The following is an 18,664-nucleotide window of genomic DNA, read 5'->3' as shown; positions in this document are numbered from 1 at the left end:
TTACACCTAAGCCTCCTGGTTTACAGATGAAGAATTGCCTTATTTATAATGCTTCAGCTGACAGATCTGGTTTAACCAAATAAATACTCACTGCGGTGCTGTGAAGAAAAATGTCCCAAAGCTTTCCTTTTTAGTCCCACAAATGACTGCACCCTCTGCGACCAGGACTAAATACGTTTGAAAGGCTTTTGTGTGGGTATCTTGCAAGGGACATCATGATTGATTCAAAAGCCCATTTCTTCTGACTTACAATACATTCTTGTTTTTAAATATGATAATAAATTTATAAAATGCATGAAAAATCAATTTCTCAGAAAGTAGGGCTATTCATCAAAAGAAGATATTGATTTATCGAAAATGTTACCTCTTTTGCAGAGTCTGAAGTCCCACCAAACAGAAGCTGTAATCAAAGCTATCTATAGTCTTATTCCACATTCCACAGTGGAGTATAACTGTTTATTGACTTGTTTGTGTAATGTTTATTATTCTAAAAACATTAATTATTGTTGTAGGGTAGCCAATTTGTGCTATTAATGATAGAATTGATCTGCAGACACTTCTTGGGTGGAAACTTAAAGTTTACTTACAATATACTCAGCAGCAACTACAAGTGCTTTCAACTCCAACTCTATCTCCACACTGACTGCTGAGGTAGCCCACACTACTCTCCTATTGGTTATTACAGGTCATGTGATCTTCCCTTACACGTATCATTCTTAAAGGTACATTACACACTAAATAAAACTATAATTATCTCAATTATGTAACATATTTTGGAAAGAAATAACTTAAATATCTATAGTGCTTTTTCATGTCTTTTGGGACATTCTAAAGTGCTTGACATACAATGAATTGCTTTGAAGTGTTTCCACTGCTGTTATATGCTGCAGATGAATATGTCAACAATTTTACACATAACAAGGTCCCACAAACAACAGTGCAATCAAAGACCATTTAATCTCTTTTTGATGGCGTTGGCTGAAGGATAAAAATGTTACCTGGGTGCAAGGAGAACATTGCTCTTCTTTAAATACAACAACGGGAGCTATAATATTCAACTGAACTATGAAAGCATGAAGACAGGGCTTCAGTTTAACATCAGCTCTGCACTCATGCGTTAGTATGTCAGCCCAGGTTATTAGGTTGACATCCTGGAGTGGATGAACCTGTGATTGTCCACCTCAGGGTGAACATAAGAAATAGGAGCAGGAGTAGACCATTTGGCTCTTCGACTCAGCTCTGACATTCAACAAGATCATGGTTGATCTTCAACCTCAACTCTACCTTCTCACAATATCCCCATATCCGTTAATTCCCTTAGTACCCAAAAATCAATTATCCCTGGCCTGGATTTTCTGGCCCCACTATGGAGGGACCCGCCGCAGGGGATGCAGCAGGCCAGCCAAAAGTTCATTGACTTTCAGCAGGACCAGAAGATCCTGGCAGAGGGTGGGGCTGGAAAATCCCGGCCTCTGTTTTGAATATACTCAATGACGGAGCATCCAGCAGCTCTCTGGGGTACAGAATTGCAAATACTCACAACCCAAGTGAAGACGTTTCTCCTCTCAGTACTAAATAGCTGATCCATTATTCTGAGACTGTAATTCTTATTTCAAGACTCTCCATACAGTGGAAAGATCTCCCAGCATCTACCTTGTCAAGCCCCTTACAAATTTTATCTGTTTCAATTTGATGACTTCTCATTCTTCTAATATCTTAGGGAATATAGACCTAGTCTACTCAATCTCTCCTCATAAGACAAACCCCTCAACCCACAAATCAGTCTCCTGATCATTCGTTGCGCTCCCTTCCTTTGGTAAGGAGACCAAAACTTTGCACCCTACTCCATTTGTGGTCTTACCAAAACCTTAGATAATTGTAGCAAGACTTCTTTACTGTTAGATGTAGGGGGAGGCAGTGGCGCAGTGGCAATGTCACTGGACTACTAATCCAGGAGCCCAGGCTGATGTTCTGGGGGTACAGCAACTGGTCGAATTTAAATTCAGTTAATAAATCTGGAATTAAAAAGCTAGCCTCGTAAAAACCCATCTAGTTAATGAATGCCCTTGAGGTAAGGAAATTTGCTGTTCTTACCTGGTCTGGCCTACATGTGACTCCAGATGCACAGGATGCTTAAATGCCCTCTGAAATGGCCTAGCAAGCCACTCACTTGCATCAAAGCCACTGCAAAGTCTACAAAAAGGAATGTAACCGGACAGATCACTAAGCAAACCCAGCCCTGTCGACACTGCGAAGTCCTCCTTATTAACATCTGGGGACTTGTGCCAACATTGGGCGAGCTGTTCCACAGATTTCGACAGTCATACTCACGGAATATTATCTTACACACAATGGCCCTGACTCCAACATCATCATCCGTGGGCATGTCCTGTCCCACTGAAAGGGCAGACTCATCAGAGGTGGCTGCACAGAGGTATACAGTCGGGAGGGAGTTGCCTTGAAGTCTCATGGCATCTGGTCAAGCATGGGCAAGGAAATCTCCTGCTGGTTACCATCTACTGTACCCCCCCACCCTCAGTTGATGAATCAGTACTCTTCCATGTTGAGCACCACTTGGAGGAAGCACTGAGGGTGGCAAGGGCACAGAATGTACTTTGGGTGGGGGACTTCCATGTCCATCACCAAGAGTGGCTCGATAGCACCGCTACTGACCAACCTGGCTGAGTCCTAAAAGACTGGGTCTGCAGCAGGTGGTGAGGGAACCAACAAAAGGGAAAACCTACTTGACCTCATCCTCACCAATCTACCTGTGAAAGATGCATCTGCCCATGACAGTTTTTGTAGGGGTGACCACCACACAGTCCTTGTGGAGACGAAGTCCTGCCTTTACATTGAAGATTCCCTCCAGTATGTGTGTGCACTACCACCATGCTAAATAGGATTGATTTTGAACTGTTTTAGCAACTCAAAATAGATATCCATGAGGCACTGTGGGCCATCAGCAGCAGCAGAATTGTATATAGCCCAAACTGTAACCTCATGGCCATGCATATCCCATCAAGCCAAGGGATCAACCCTGGTTTGATGAAGAGTGCAGGAGGGCATGCCAGGAGCAGTACCAGGCATACCTAAAAATGAGGTGTCAATCTGGTGAAGCTACAACACAGGACTACTTGCAAGCCAAACAGCAAAAGTAGCATGTGATAGACAGAGCTAAGCAATCCCACAACCAACATATCAGATCTAAACTCTGTAGTCCTGCCACATCCAGTCGTGAATGGTGGTGGACAATTAAATTGCTCACTCGAGGTGGAGGCTCCACAAATATCCCCATCCTCAATGCTGGGGGAGCCCAGCACATTAGTGCAAAAGGTAAGGCCGAAGCATTTGCAACAACCTTCAGACAGAAGTGTCGAGTGGATGATCCCTCTCGGGCCTGCTTTGGAGGTCTCCAGCATCACAGATGCCAGTCTTCAGCCAATTCGATTTACTTCATGTAATATCAAGAAATGGCTAAAAGCACTGGATACTGCAAAGGCTATGGGCCCTGACAACATTCCGGCATTAGTACTGAAGACTTGTGCTCCAGAACTAGCTGCGTCCTGAGCCAGGCCCATTCCAGTGCAACTACAACACTGGCATCTACCCGGTAATGTGGAAAATTGCCCAGGTATGTCCTGTCCACAAAAAGCAGGACAAACCCAGCCTGGCCAATTACCACCCCATCAGTCTACTCTCGATCATAATTAAAGTCATGGAAGGTGTTGTCGACAGGACTACCAAGTGGCACTTAGTCAGCAATAACTTGCTCACTGGCACTCAGTTTGTATTTTGCAAGGACCACTCAGCTCCTGACTTCATTACAGCCTTAGTCCAAACATGGATGAAAGAGCTGAACTCCCGAGGTGAGGTGAGAGTGACTGCCCTTGACATCAAGGCAGCATTTGACCTAGTGTGGCATCAAGGAGCCCAAGCAATATGGAAGTCAGTGGGAATCAGGAGGAAAAGTCCTCGCTGATTGGAGCCATACCTAGCACAAGGAAGATGGTTGCGATTGGTGGAGGTCAATTATCTCAAAATCCAAGGCATCACGGCAGGAGTTCCTCAGGTAGTGTCCTAGGCCCAAACATATTCAACTGCTTCATCAATGACCTTCCTTCCATCATAAGGTCAGAAGTGGGGATGTTCACTGATAATTGCACAATGTTCAGCACCATTCGCGACTCCTCAGATACTGAAGCAGTCCGTGCCCATATGCAACAAAACCTGGACAACATCCAGGCTGGGGCTGACAAGTGGCAAGAAACATTCGCACCAAGCAAGTGCCAGGCAATGACCACCTCCAACAACAGAGAATCCAATCATCTCCCCTTGACATTCAATGGCATTACCATCGCAATCCCCTACTATCAACATCTTGGGAATTATCATTGACCAGAAACTGAACCGGCCAGCCATATAAATACTGTGGCTACAAGAGCAGGTCAGAAGCTGCGAATTCTGTGACAAGTAACTCACTCCCTGACTCCCTGTCCACCATCTACAAGGCACGAATCAGGAGTGTGATGGAATACTCTCCACTTGCCTGGGTGAGTGCAGCTCCAACAACACTCAAGAAGCTTGACACTGTCCTGGACAAAGCAGCCTGCTTGATTGGCACCCCATCCACCACCTCAAACATCCAATCCCTCCACCACTGACATATAGTGGCAGCAGCATGCACTATCTACAAGATGCACCGCAGCAACTCAGCAAGGTTCCTTCAACCAAACCTGCGACCTCTACCACCTGGAAGGACAAAGGCAGCAGATAGATGGGAACACCAACGCCTGCAAGTTTCCCTCCAAGCCACTCAACATCCTGACTTGGAACTATATCACCGCTCTTCCATCACTGTCGCTGGGACAAAATTCTGGAACTCCCTTCCTAACAGCACTGCAGTGGTTCAAGAAGGCAGCTCACCAGCACCTTCTCAAGGGCAACTAGGGATGGGCAATAAAACTGTTGGCCTAGCCAGTAATGCCCACATCCCATGAAAGAATTAAAAAAAACACAAATCCTTTGCAATAAAAGTTAACATAGCATTTGCCTTCCTAATTGCTTACTGTACCTGCATGTTAACTTTGTGAATCGCGTACAGGAATGTGCAGCTCCCTCTGAATACCACTATTTACCAATGTCTCATTATTTAAAATGTGAGAGTGGTACCGAGTGAACCAAGTTGACAGTTCACAAAGAACAGTTGGAATTGTGTTTACCAATGCTCAGAAGTGTAGACTCAATGAATATAGTTAAAAAGTAAAAGCTGCTCAATGGTTCTAGAGCTAATTAGTTATCTATCAATGCTTTAATATTGAATCAAGTTCCTTTGCAAGATGCACAGAGTATCATTATATTGCTGTTTAGGTTGGATTCTGAGAAATCCATAAATTGGTGTCTGGATTTTCTACAACGAAATCCAGCTTCCTGATAGGGAAGGTAACAAAGGGCAGTATTGATCAAAGAACTGTACAGCACTGGAGAGGCTTGGCGTATGTGAGGAGACATAGACAGAATTTATCTGGTTAGAATTAAGGAACAGTAGATGGGCTATTACTCTACTGTATGTATACTATAGACCACCAAATAGTGGGGTGGTGAGTAGCAAAATTGGGGCAAATTACAAAAAGATGCAAGAAAGTAGAGTAATGATAACTGGGGGTCTTCAACTATCCTAATACTGGAATATGGTAACACAGTAAAGGGCAAAGAAGAAGAGGCATTTCTGAAATGTGTACAACAGGACTTTTCTCGTCAGTGCATTTCCAGTCCGATGAGGATCAAAGCAGCTGGATCTAGTTCTGGGGAATGAGTGAGTGGAGTATGTTTCAGTGGGAGAGAATCCGGGGAGCATTAGGAATACTAGGTGCAGAATAGTTGTAGAAAATAATAAAACACAAAGTATGAAAATTCTTAACTGCAAGAGGAATAACTTCAGTGAGTTGTAAACGGATCTGGCCCAGGGGATTGGAATCAAAAATTAGCATGCCAAACAGTAACTGAACAACAAGAGGCCTTCAAAGAGGAGGTGGTTTGGGGATAGATACATTCTCATTATGGGGTCAAGGAAGAACATCCAAAGATATTGGGCCCTGGATGACTAAAGATATAGAGGCTAAAATGAGCCAGAAGGAGGAGGCTTATGACATAAATATAAGGTTCACAATAGAGTAGTGAACCAATGTGAATATAAAGTACTTACGGGCTCTACAAAGATTTTTAAAAATTCATTCATGGGATGTAGGCGTCTCTGACAAGGTCAACATTTAGTGCCCATCGCTAATTGCCCCTGAGAGGGTGGTGGCAAACTGCTTTGTAGAATATTCCTTGTGGTGAAGGTATTCCTAGTACAGTAGTAACTTTCTCACAGCAGTTTGGCACAATTGAGTGGCTTGGTAGGCAATTTTAGAGGTCAGTTCAGAGTCAAGCACATTGCTGTGGGTCTGGAGTCACATATAGGCCAGATCAGGTAAGGATGGTAGATGTTCTTCTCTGAAAGATATTCATGCATTGTATGGGTTTATGCAATGATCCATGATCATCATTACTGATATTAGCTTTTTATTCCAGAATTTGTCATGGTGCGATTTGAATTCATCTCCAGGTCATTTGTCCAGGCGTCGGGATTACAAGTCCAGTAACATAATGCCCATTAAGTCGCAAAGAGACAGTAGGAGAATAAAATAGCAGCTAACACAAAAAGGACCTAAAAGTCTTTTATAAACAGATAAATAGCATAAAACAGCAGTCAAAGGAAGAGCGGAGCCAATTAGTGAACAAAAAGGAACCCGAGCTCCGGCTAAGATAGTAAGTGAATATTTTAAGTACATCAGTCTTCACTAGAGAAGAGAATGCTGACAATGTAGTAATAATGGAGGGAGCAATAGTGATGTTGGATAAGATAAAAATAGATAAAGGGGGTGTACATAAAAAGGTTGTCAGTCCTCAAAGTAGAGAAGTCACCCAGTTTGAATGAGATGCAGAGATGTAAGGCTGGAAATTTGCTCTGGCCACAATCTTCCATGCTGCTCGGATATGGGACTGGTGCCAGATGATGGGAAGCATTAATTAAGTATGCAAGTATCAGGAGCCATTACTTACCATATTTTTCTTTCAAAACAGCAACTGTACTTTGTCACTTCCAGAGATTTGAAAATTCTGTATCATAAATACCACTTATGTTGCCTCATTCTGAGACAGATATATAGAGATTTTTCCATACCTATAATAGCCTGGTGGAGCACGTTGGATGAGGAAGTTTTTCTCTAGATTCTGCAGCACATCATTCAACATTCTCAGATGGGCAGGGTCCCGCTCCTTTGGATCATTAGCTGGACGCATTTCATCTGACTGAAAAAGTTGTGCAGTTTTCCTCAGTGCATTGGCCAATGCCAACATTTGATCTGAAGCACTGTCATCTTTGAAAAGTAAAATGTATAATTAAAAATTATACCAAAATTAACAGTCAATAGAAACACGGCACAAAACGTAAAACAAATGTCATCTCCTATAACATGATAATGCTGATATGAGGTCTAACCTCACCATGGCATGATGGATTTACAGAAAAATATTAGTCAAACTCAGAAGAATATCCATACAGTATGAGTATATAACATGCAAGAAAATATTTAGGATACATAGAGCAGAAAATACTTGTTCATGTCAATGAATTCCAATGTTGGGGAGGACAGGAAATGGAAAAATTAATAATCTGTAATTCAGGGCAACAAAGAATCAAAAGGATGTGTTAGCATATTCTTAAAAACTAAATGAATAATAATATAGCCATAAGTTTAGAAATAAACACAACCTTTGAGTTGCTCTTGAACCTCCAGGGCTACATCCAGGACACTGTAAGGGAGAACTGGCTCATTGGCTATACGCAGAATCATTTCAGCCGTCAACTGCAACAAACAAAACAAAACATGTAGCTCAGGAAAAGATCTTGCAGGTAAATTATTTTATTATGGGTAGTGATGGTAAAGTATAAATATTTTAAACAGTGCAATAACGCTGCCTAATTGTACATTATCCCTGCCATAATGAGCAGAGAAAGAAAAAGAAGATTTTTCTTATTCATAAAAAGTGTGCCAAAAGACATCTGCAATTGATGTCTCCATCCAATTCTCTCTGACTCAAAGTCATTGTGCTGGACCTCAAGTTGGAGATACATGAGGAAGAGGGAGCACTATCTGGCCAGTTAGCCCCAGGCTTTGGTCATAGCTCACGCTGCTGCTGAGGCTGCATGAAGGAGAGGGCGCCTCCATGTTGAGACACCCATGAAGGGCTGTTAAGTGAGTTCCAGGTGGGCTAAAACTAGGTAGGCAGGCCCCAGCGATTGAAGAGGCAAACCCTCCAGCAGTGGAGTTGGAGCAGTGGGGGTGGCGATTGGTGCCGGGGTGGGCCCCTTCTTAGACCAGTGAGCAACTGGGAAGGAAGGCCTCTCCCAAGTAAGCTGCTGGGACGCTGCCTTGCTGTAGCTGGTGGACTCACCAATGCGGTGGAGACTGTTCCGCTTCTCATAAAATCTCAGCGACCCGGTAAAACGGAATGTGGGCGGGGGAGCAGGGAACAACATGTTCAGTTTCTCTCCCACCTCCCAGCCCGTCTCCAAACGGCTGGTAAAATTCCAGCCATTGTCAATGATAATAAAGAAATGGCAGACATGCTGAATAATTACTTTGCATCAGTATTTACAGTAAAGAAATATGTCAGTTTTCCTGACATCCCAGGGAAACTATTAGTGAATCAGGGACAGTACTCAACAAAATTAAGCTAAGCAAAATAAGAGTAATGGAGAAATTAATGACACTAAAGAGTGAAAAATCCTCAGGACAAGATGGTTTCCATCCCAGATTTTAAAAGTAGGTGGGAATGTTGTAGCTGGCCTAACTATAATCTTCCAAAATTGTCTTGATTCAGAATTTATTCCTTTAGATTAGAACGTTTTGCATGTCACTCTGCTATTTAAGAAAGGTGAGAGGGAAACCAGTGATTTATAAACCAGTTAGTCTAACATCTGTTGGGAAAATGCTGGAGTCAAGAATTAAGGCAGGGTGACTGAACACCTCCAATATTTTCAGCTGATCAGGGAGCCAGCAAGGATTTGTAAAGGTTAGGTCATGCCTATGATACTGGATGAATTTTTTGAAGAGGTGAGGAACATGAACAGGGGTGTCTTTGGATGTTATTTACATGGGCTTCCAGAAGGCATTTGATAAAGTCCCACATAACAGATTGTTAGCTAAAGTTGAAGTTCATGGAATTGAAGACAAATTATTGACCTAGTTAGGAAATTGGCTGAATGGCAGGTGACAGAGAGTAGGGATAATGGACAGGTCTTCTAATTAGCAGGATGTGACTAGCGGTGTCCACAAAGATCTGTATTGGAACCTCAGCTATTCAATGTATTCATTAACGACTTGGAATAAAAAACCACAAATTCAAATTTGCTGATGAATCAAAAGGCAGTGCAGCTGGAAGCATAAAATTACATAGAGATATTGATAGATTAAGTGAATGGGTAAAACTGGCAAATGGATTTCAATGTGGGCAATTGAGAGATCACTTTGGACCTAAAAAGGATAGAACAAGATATTTCAAAATGGTGAAAAACTAGAAACAGTGAAGGTCCAAAGAGACTTGGAGTCCAGGTGCACAGATCATTAAAACAGCATGAACACAGGTACAGAAAATAATCAAAAAGGCTAATGGAATGCTGGCCTTTATAGCTAGATGAACAGAAGAGGGCAGAAATCATGGTTCAGCTATATAAAACCCTGGTTAGACCACACCTGGAGTAAAGTGAGCAGTTCTGGACACTACACCTTAGGATATATTGACCTTGGAGGGAGTGCAGTGATGTTTTACCAAAATAATTCATGGACTTCAAGGGTTAAATTACAAGGAGAGATTACACAAACCAGGGTTGCATGACCTGGAATTTAGAAGATTAAAGAGTAATTTGATCAAGGTGTTCAAGGCCTTAAGGGGAACATGGTCTTTAGGAGATTTTTCTTAGCCACAGGTATCAAAGCGTAATGAAGTCGGGAATCGAGCCTGGGGGGAGAGGAGGATGGTGGTAGTAGGGGAGCCCAGATCAGTCCTGTGGGGGGTGGTGTGGGTAGTTACGTGGGGGGGGAGGGGTGCGTGTTCGGGACAGTAGTCCAACGGGGGGTGGCAGTTCTGGGGGGGGCGACAGGGGTAGTCCCGCGGCGGGGTGTCAGGCAAGTCTCGTGGGGGGTGAAGGGTAGTGAAGGGGTCCTGTGGGTGGTCAGTGTGGGTCAGTACTATAGTTATCCAGAAGCTATAAGTGGCTTTAGTTCTTCTAGTTTTTTCTGGGTAACAATTACAGTAAGACAGTCAGAACTATTCGAAGTTCGCAATTTAAATCATATTTTCGGATGGTTCCCAGTGCAGGGCAATTACCCAATAGAAGTTTGAACTCAAGTGGGCTGCTTTGTCCTGGATGGTGTTGAGCTTCTTGAGTGTTGTTGGAGCTGCACTCATCCAGGCAAGTGGAGAATATTCCATCACACTCCTGATTTGTGCTTTGTAGATGGTGGACAGGTTTTAGGGAGCCAGGAGATGAGTTACTCTCCGCAGAATTCCCAGCCTCTGGCCTGCTCTTGTAGCCACAGCATCTAAAAGGCTAGTTCAGTTCAGTTTTTGGTCAATCGTAACCCCCAGCATGTTGGAGTTGATGTTGATAGCTAATCTGATTGGCCGGCAGCTCAGTATTCCCTACAGTGCTAGTTGTGCAGCGGCAGGACTGGGACTACAAGCGATCCCCAGATTCTAAGCCCTGGAGTCCAGGACCAGCAGATGGTCTCATGGCATTGGTGAAGCTGAGTGAGGTGGGAAATGGGGGTGAGGCTCTTGATGGAGAGGCCAGGAGCAGGGAGCACCCGTGACGGGCAGAACTTGTGGGGGGGTTGCCCGATGTGAAAAGGAGGCACCCCCCCTGCTTTTACACCCAAGGCCTGAGCAGGGTGACATTCCATGCTTACCCCCGCACCTGAACTCCTCCTGCTAGCCTGAAAATTGTGGCTAGGCACCATTATGTAGTCAATACGGCTTAGACCTTACCTGACCCACCATAAAATTGTGGACAGATCGACACAGGCCATGGGAAGGCCATCCAAGGAATTTTATGAACCTTTCCGCCTGCAAAACTACTGGTGGGGGAGTATAAAATTCAGGATTTAGCTTGGGTCATGCACAATCCAATGTCCAGGCTTGTGAGCAACTGTAGAAGGCAAGTGAAAGCAAGGAAGTTGTTGAAGGGAAGAGCTGTTAATGAGTGCACTTTTTTAGATCACATCACATTTGATCATGTGATGGTTATAACAGCTGACCGTCGAAAGCTCAACAGGGTCATGAACGAAGATCATGGTGCATTCCCACACAGCCTCATTAAGGACGGTAGCAGGGATCTAAATGATTTTGGTCCTAATAAGTCTCACCTTTTCAATTATTATTAGTCCAGGATGTACAAAATTGTTGGGCAGAATTCCTCTATGTTTGTTCTAAGCCGAGGTGAGCATTGGGTGCGAACAGTTATACTGATTCCGCAACTTTTTTATGACTGGTGATTTCACCATTTGAATTTGATTTTCTTATTTTCTGTTAATTATTTAAAAAGTAATTTGGTAATCTACTTGTCCATGAAATTCCAATGGTGTCTCTCCTCTTTCAGAGGAAACTCTTGGTTTATTCTGCTCAATCAAGAACCAGCCCACACATTATAGAATAAAAAATAGACAGAAAATGAATAATAATTCAATTATTCTAGAACTGTAGCCATTCACTACGTTAACAAATGACAATAACAACTTGTATTTACACAGCTCCTTTTATGTAATGAAATGTCCCAAGGTGCTTCACAGGAGCATTATAGAACAATGTGTATCACTGAATCACAAAAGGAGATATGAGGTTAGATGACCAAAAGCATGGGCAGAGAGTTAGGTTTTAAGAAGCATGTTAAGTGGGGAAAGCAAAGCGTAAGGAGGGAATACCAGAGATTGGGATCTAGGAAACTGAAGGCAGGGCCACCAATGGTGGAGCAACAATGATTAGGAATGCACAAGAGGCCAGAAGAGGAGCATAGATGTCTTGAAGATATACATTCAAACTAACCATAAATAGCACCATCTGAAAAGAACTCAGCTCTTATGCTTAACAAAACTAAAAACTAGCTCCTAATTCCTGTAAGTACTGCAACCACACACATTGACATTTTTTATAATGCCATCATCAGTTCCAAAATGCTATATGCACTGTTGTGGACTAATCATTCTGCTATATTGCACTCCATCAATTTAATCAGCTGATTTACCAAAGAAAGAAAAAAATCCCATCACTTAACCACAGTTGCTGAATAATATTTATGGAAGCAGCCATGTATGATTGCAAGAGATAAAATGTATTCACTTAATTACATAAAAATCTTGATATATCATTGCATGAGGAAACACCCTGTGACACTCCATTCAAGCTGTTGTTTCATTAAGATTAATTAATAGTGCAAGTGGCTTCCCTCAGGTATCATACCTAAACTCTAAACAGGGCCAATATTGTCACAGTTATTCAGTACAGTGCAACTACCAGATGAAGGCACACTGGGAAGAGAAGGACATAATACTTCATTGATCACACAATACTTCTCATTATTATGATCTCTTTAATTCATCTTTCAAATTGGACATGAGTCAACTGATTAAAGATGATTCCTAGGTCCTTACTCAATGATGCAGTTCAAAGCCACTGCACTTACAGTTTAATTATTTTTTTGATTCATGCAGGGAAACTGAATGAGAAGATTGCCAGTCCTTAGACTAGATTTACAGTTAATAGCATGTGGAGCAAGATGCATGTAAAATTATGTAATTTGTCTATTAAAAGCTACTTTTTACTTAATTTATTTGTCACAGCTATTGAACAAACTCATATCTAAACCATTTGCAATGAAAATGACACTACTTTACAAAAGCATGTTAAGTTGAATAACATTTTAGAATAACATTGGAAAATCTGAAGCAAGTAATAAATTGAGGTTTTTTGTGCATTAAATTCTTGACTGGAGACTGAGTTAAATATCCATTAAAAGTACGAAGTACTTTCAGTTCAGAGAAACATTATGAATAGCAAAGTGCAACATATCGAAAAACCAGGATGGCACTGTTCTGGTGAGTCACAAAGAAACTAACATAACTTTACAATAAATACTATTGCAGAGAAATGAAGTGTGACTCATAAGACCATAAGACGTAGGAGCAGAAGTAGGCCATTCAGCCCATTGAGTCTGCTCCGCCATTCAATGAGATCATGGCCGATCTGATAATCCTCAACTCCACTTTCCTGCCTTTCCCCCATAACCCTTGATTCCCTTACTGATTAAAAATCTGTCTATCTCAGCCTTGAATATACTTAATGACCCAGCCTCTACAGCCCTCTGCGGTAAAGAATTCCACAGATTCACGACCCTCTGAGAGAAGAAATTCCTCATCATCTCTGTCTTAAATGGGTGACCCCTTACTCTGAGATTATGCCCTCTGATCCTAGACTCTCCCACGAGGGGAAACAACCTTTAAACATCTACCCTGTCAAGCCCCCTAAGAATCTTATATATTTCAATAAAGACACCTCTCTTTCTTCTAAACTCCAATGAGTATAGGCCCAATCTACTCAACCTCTCCTCATAAGGAAATCCCTCCATATCCAGGATCAACCTAGTGAACCTTCCCTGGACTGCCTCCAATGCCAGTATATCTTTCTTTTAGATAAAGAGACCAAAACTGTTCACAGTATTCTAGGTGTGGTCTAACTGGTACCTTGTATAGTTTTAGCAAGACTTCTCTATTCTTATACTCCATTCCCTTTGAAATAAAGGCCAACATTCCATTTGTCTTCCCTATTACCTGCTGAACTTGCATGTTAGCTTTTTGGGATACATGCACGAGGGCTCCCAGATCCCTCTGTGCTGTAGCTTTCTGCAGTCTTTCTCCATTTAAATAATATTCAGCTCCTCTATTCTTCCTGCCAAAAATGTATAACCTCACATTTTTCCCACATTATATTCCATCTGCCAAGTTTTTGCCCACTCACTTAACCTGTCTATATCCCTCTGTAGACTCACTGTGTCATCCTCACCACTTGCCTTCCCACCTATTTTTGTGTCATCCGCAAACTTGGTGATAGTACATTCATTGCCCTCATCTAGGTCATTAATATATATTGTAAATAATTGTGGCCCCAGCACTGATCCCTGAGGCATTCCACTAGTTACAGGTTGCCATCCTGAAAATACCCCCCTTATCCAACTTTGTCTTCTATTATTTAGCCAATCCTCTATCCATGCTAATATACTACCCCCAATACCATGGGTTCTTATCTTATTAAGTAGCTCTTTGTGCGGTACCTTATCGAATGCCTTTTGGAAATCCAAATATATTACATCTACTGGTTCCCCTTTATCTATCCTGCTTGTTACCTCCTCAAAGAATTCTAATGAGTTTGTCAGGCATGATTTCCCCTTCATGAAGTCATGCTGACTCTGCTTGATTATATTACGCATTTCTAAATGCTCTGCTATCACATCCTTTATGATATACTTTAACATTTTCCCAATGATGGATGTTAAGCTAACTGGCCTATAGTTACCTGTTTTTTTTATCTGTCTCCCTTTTTGAATAAATGTGTTGTATTGGAAGTTTTCCAATCTTCTGGGACTTTTCCAGAATCTAAAGTTTCTTGGAAGATTACTACCAGTGCATCCACTATCTGTGTAGCTACTTCCTTTAAAATCCTAAGATGCAACCCATCAGATCCAGGGGACTTATCGGCCTTTAGCCCCATTAGTTTCACTAGTACTTTTTCTCTAATGATAGTTATTGTATTTATTTTCTCCTCCCCTTTTGCCCCTTGATTATTTAGTATTTTTGGAATGCTATTAGTGTCTTCTACCATGAAGATTGATGCAAAGTATTTATTCACCTCCTCTGCCATTTCCAGGCTCCCCATTATTATTTCCCCAGCCTCGTTCTCTAAGGGGCCTATGTTCAAGTTGGCCTCTCTTTTTCTTTTTTATAGAGTTAAAAAAGCTCTTGCGGTCTGCTTTTATATTACTTGCTAGTTATGCTCAAAGTTTATTTTCTCCCTCTTTATGATTTTTTGGTCATCTTTTATTGGTTTTTAAAACTTTCCCAATCCTCTGGCTTACCACTAATCTTTGCCACATTGGTTTTTTTCTTTCAATTTGATACTATCCTAACTTCTTTGATGAACCATGGTTGGTTTATTCCCCTCCTAGAATCCTTCCTCCTCACTGGGATATACCTTTGTTGTGAGTCATGAACTACTTTCATAAACATCTGCCATTGCTCATTAACCATCTATTCTGCTAAACTCCTTTCCCAGTCCAGTCCAGCCAACTCTGCCCTCATTCCTTTGTGATTACCCTTATTTAAGTTCAGCACAGTTGTTTCCGGACCAAGCTTCTCACTCTCAAACTGAATGCGAAATTCAACCATGTTTCACTGTTTCCCAGGGGATCTTTTACTCTGAGATAATTTATTAAAACTGCCTCATTACACATTACTGATCCAAAATAGCCTGATACCTGGTTGGATCCACAACATATTGTTCTAGGAAACTGTCCCGAATACACTCTGACTTCTTGCTCGTTGCTACCTCTGCCAATTTGATTTTCCCAATCTACCTGAAGATTAAAGTCACCCATGATTAATGTACTGCCTTTTTTATGTGTCCTCATTATCTCTTGATTTATTCACTGTGCTACAGTACAGCTACTGTTAGGGGGCCTATAGACTACTCCCACTAGTGTCTTCATCCCCTTGTTATTTCTTACCTCCACCCATATGGATTCTACATTTTCCGAACTAAGATCATTTCTTGCTATCATACTTACTCCAGCTCGTACTAACAAAGCTACTCCACCACCCTTTCCTTCCTGCTTCGAAAAGTCACATACCCCTGAATACTTAGTTCCCAGCTTTGATCTCCTTGTAACCGTGTCTCCGTAATGGCTATAAGATCATACCCATTAACATCTCTTTGTGCTGTTAATTCATTTATTTTGTTCTGAATACTGTGTGCATTTGTGTAAAGAGCCATTAATTTTGCCTTTTTACCATTTTTCCCCCTTTGACCATATTTGCTGCTTTTTTTATGTTTTGGAAAAATTATTTTAGATTTTCATTCTGCAATAAGGATATTTTTCTCTCCTAAACATCATCAGAGGAAACATTTTGCTCTGTAAGCAAAGTTATAAAGTTAAAGAAAAACATCATTGTAAACTGCAAATACATTTATAGACAGTGCAGAATATGCTCCCAGCTATTTAATGACTACAGCCGCAAGTTGTTTGGCATTTGGACTAAAATAACAAATGGTTTAAAATCTAAATGTCAGGAATGGTAAAGAATGAATATATGGAAAAGTCATCCTGCCATCTGCATCCACATAGTTATACGCTTATTAAACAGACAGAGAAGGCTGCTGGAGCAGTGCTGTTTACTATTTACTTTTACCTGGTTCCCAGGTGTTTGAAATTGCTATTATAGCCATATGAAAAAAAAAATTTGGCAAAACCTTCCAACTGCAAGTGCTGTGGGAACTGTGGTAAAACCATTATAACAAAACATAAATTAAAATCCTAGAAAACCTCATTTAAGAGGACAGTTATTTTGTACAACACATACAGCCAGTATGTCTGTGATAAGCAAAGGCCTTAGCCAGGATTTTCCGCTCCTGTTTGATCGCAAAAATCGGTTTCACATCATTGTAAAACCAGTTTGCGATCATCCGCTCCATCCGTCAATGGCAGGCCGTGTTTCCCGCCACCGTATGTCGGGAAGCTAATTTCAGTACATTAGAATCATATTTATAATCCCTGCTCGCCGGAATCATCCCCCCATGCTGGATCATGAGTTCACCACGCCAATGTGTTTCACAACTGTACAAAAGCGACATGCACCTGGCAACCTACTTTTTGCTCGGGATTTCGAAATTTGTTTCCCTACCTTGCTTTAGGCAGCACTAGCAGTCATCACCACAATGCTTTGCAGGCAGCACCACATCACTTTTACAGGGGCTCACGGGAAGGTCAGGCCTACCAGACCAGCGGCGGGGTGGCTTTTTAACTGCTGCAGGGCTAGGGCTTGCTTGGGGAAGGGGGAGAAGTGCCCTCAGGCAAGGGAAGAGGCTGCAGGGTGAGGGCTGTACTGGGGAAGGGGGGTATCCCAGGGTGTGTGTGGGGGCACATGTTGATCTGTGCGTGGCTTCAAGATGGTGAGGGCTGAGGGAGCAGCCTCCAGAGGAGATGAGGCCAGATGGATATGTGAGGGTATGTGTGAGAAAGTGATGTCCCTTCAGCTGGCAGTGAGTGAGATGCCAGTGAATGTGTGGTGGGTGTGAGTGTGAGTTTAGAGTGATGAGGTGGTTGCCTTACCCTGGCTGCATGGATGAGATCATTCATCCTCTTTCTGCACTTGATGGCCAACCTTTTCTGTGCAGCATTGGCTCTGACCACCACTGCCACCGGCAGTCAGAGCTGTGAGAATGCCGGATCTCCTGCGGCCAGAGCGAGGGTGAAGGACATCATGGCGGGCCTCCAAAAGGCACTCCAGGGACAGATCACTGAACTCTTCTTGGCTTTCCATAGAACCATAGAACACTACAGCACAGAAAACCGGCCAATCGGCCCTTCTAGTCTGTGCCGAAATATTATTCCGCTAGTCCCATTGACCTGCACCTAGTCCATAACCCTCCAGACCTCTCCCATCCATGTATCTATCTAATTTATTCTTAAAACTTAAGAGTGAGCCCGCATTTACCACGTCAGATGGTAGCTCATTCCACACTCTCGGGTCACGTCTTCACTGGAGCAGTCCTGGGCTGCAAGCATTGAAAGCTGTGTGCGCGGCGGCAGTTTAGATATGGCACCTGGAGTGAGGAAACAGCGTGGTAATGGTGTGGTGAGTGATTCAGAGGATGCCAGCCAGTGAGACAGTGTGTTTTCTGTGGCTGCGAAATTAATGAGGTGGGAGGCAGACAATACGGTGCAAAAACCTGCCCTTGCGGCTGGTAGAAAAATATCATTTTTCAGGCCCGCCACCAAACATAGTGCAATTCAGGGAGTGCACTGCTCTGCATTAAATTTCATTGGTTAAATGCCTGTCCATTCAAGCTGCCTATGTCCTCTTGCAGTCTGTCACTATCATCCTCACAGTTCACAAAACTTGCAAGTTTGTGTCACCTGCAAATTTTGAATTTGAGTCCAGCACATCCAAGTCTATGTCATTGATGAAGGTCAAGAAAAGCAGTGGACCTAAAAGAGAAACTTAATAAATCGCTGGGCCAGAAGGCCTTCAAATATTTCTGTATGGAATTAAAAATTTCTTACTGGCTGCCTTTAGATAAAACTACCTTTAAAAAGGGATTTCTGTTCTATGTATCTTCATGGCAAAGCATACAGAAAGGTCTATATAATAAAATAATTGTGCAGCATAACATTATATTATGTTATGATGCATTTGAAGCATTCAATTATTAATTAAAGCTGAATAGCTAATGAGTCATATGTTGTAGTCAAAATCAACAAATATAATGAATGCGTGCTTTCATTATTTTCCTTAAT

The 18,664-nt window shown here is 42.2% G+C and overlaps 1 protein-coding gene across 6 annotated transcripts in view; it reads right to left on the bottom strand.

Moving 5' to 3' along the window:
• The window catches only part of naaladl2 (N-acetylated alpha-linked acidic dipeptidase like 2), a 955,971-nt gene that overhangs the window by 22,280 nt on the left and 915,027 nt on the right, over positions 1 to 18,664 (bottom strand). For all 6 annotated transcript variants that reach the window (XM_078563827.1, XM_078563831.1, XM_078563828.1 and 3 more), the window contains 2 exons: positions 7,811 to 7,907; positions 7,223 to 7,418 (listed from right to left, as the gene is read on the bottom strand). In XM_078563827.1, the coding sequence (XP_078419953.1) occupies positions 7,223 to 7,418; positions 7,811 to 7,907 (293 nt within the window). The remainder of the gene's footprint in view (positions 1 to 7,222; positions 7,419 to 7,810; positions 7,908 to 18,664) is intronic.

This window comes from Cetorhinus maximus, chromosome 19 (assembly GCF_964194155.1).
Source record: "Cetorhinus maximus chromosome 19, sCetMax3.hap1.1, whole genome shotgun sequence".
Lineage (NCBI taxonomy): Eukaryota > Metazoa > Chordata > Chondrichthyes > Lamniformes > Cetorhinidae > Cetorhinus > Cetorhinus maximus.
The sequence above is the reverse complement of the archived record's forward strand: the minus strand, read 5'-3'. Positions and strand labels throughout refer to the sequence as shown.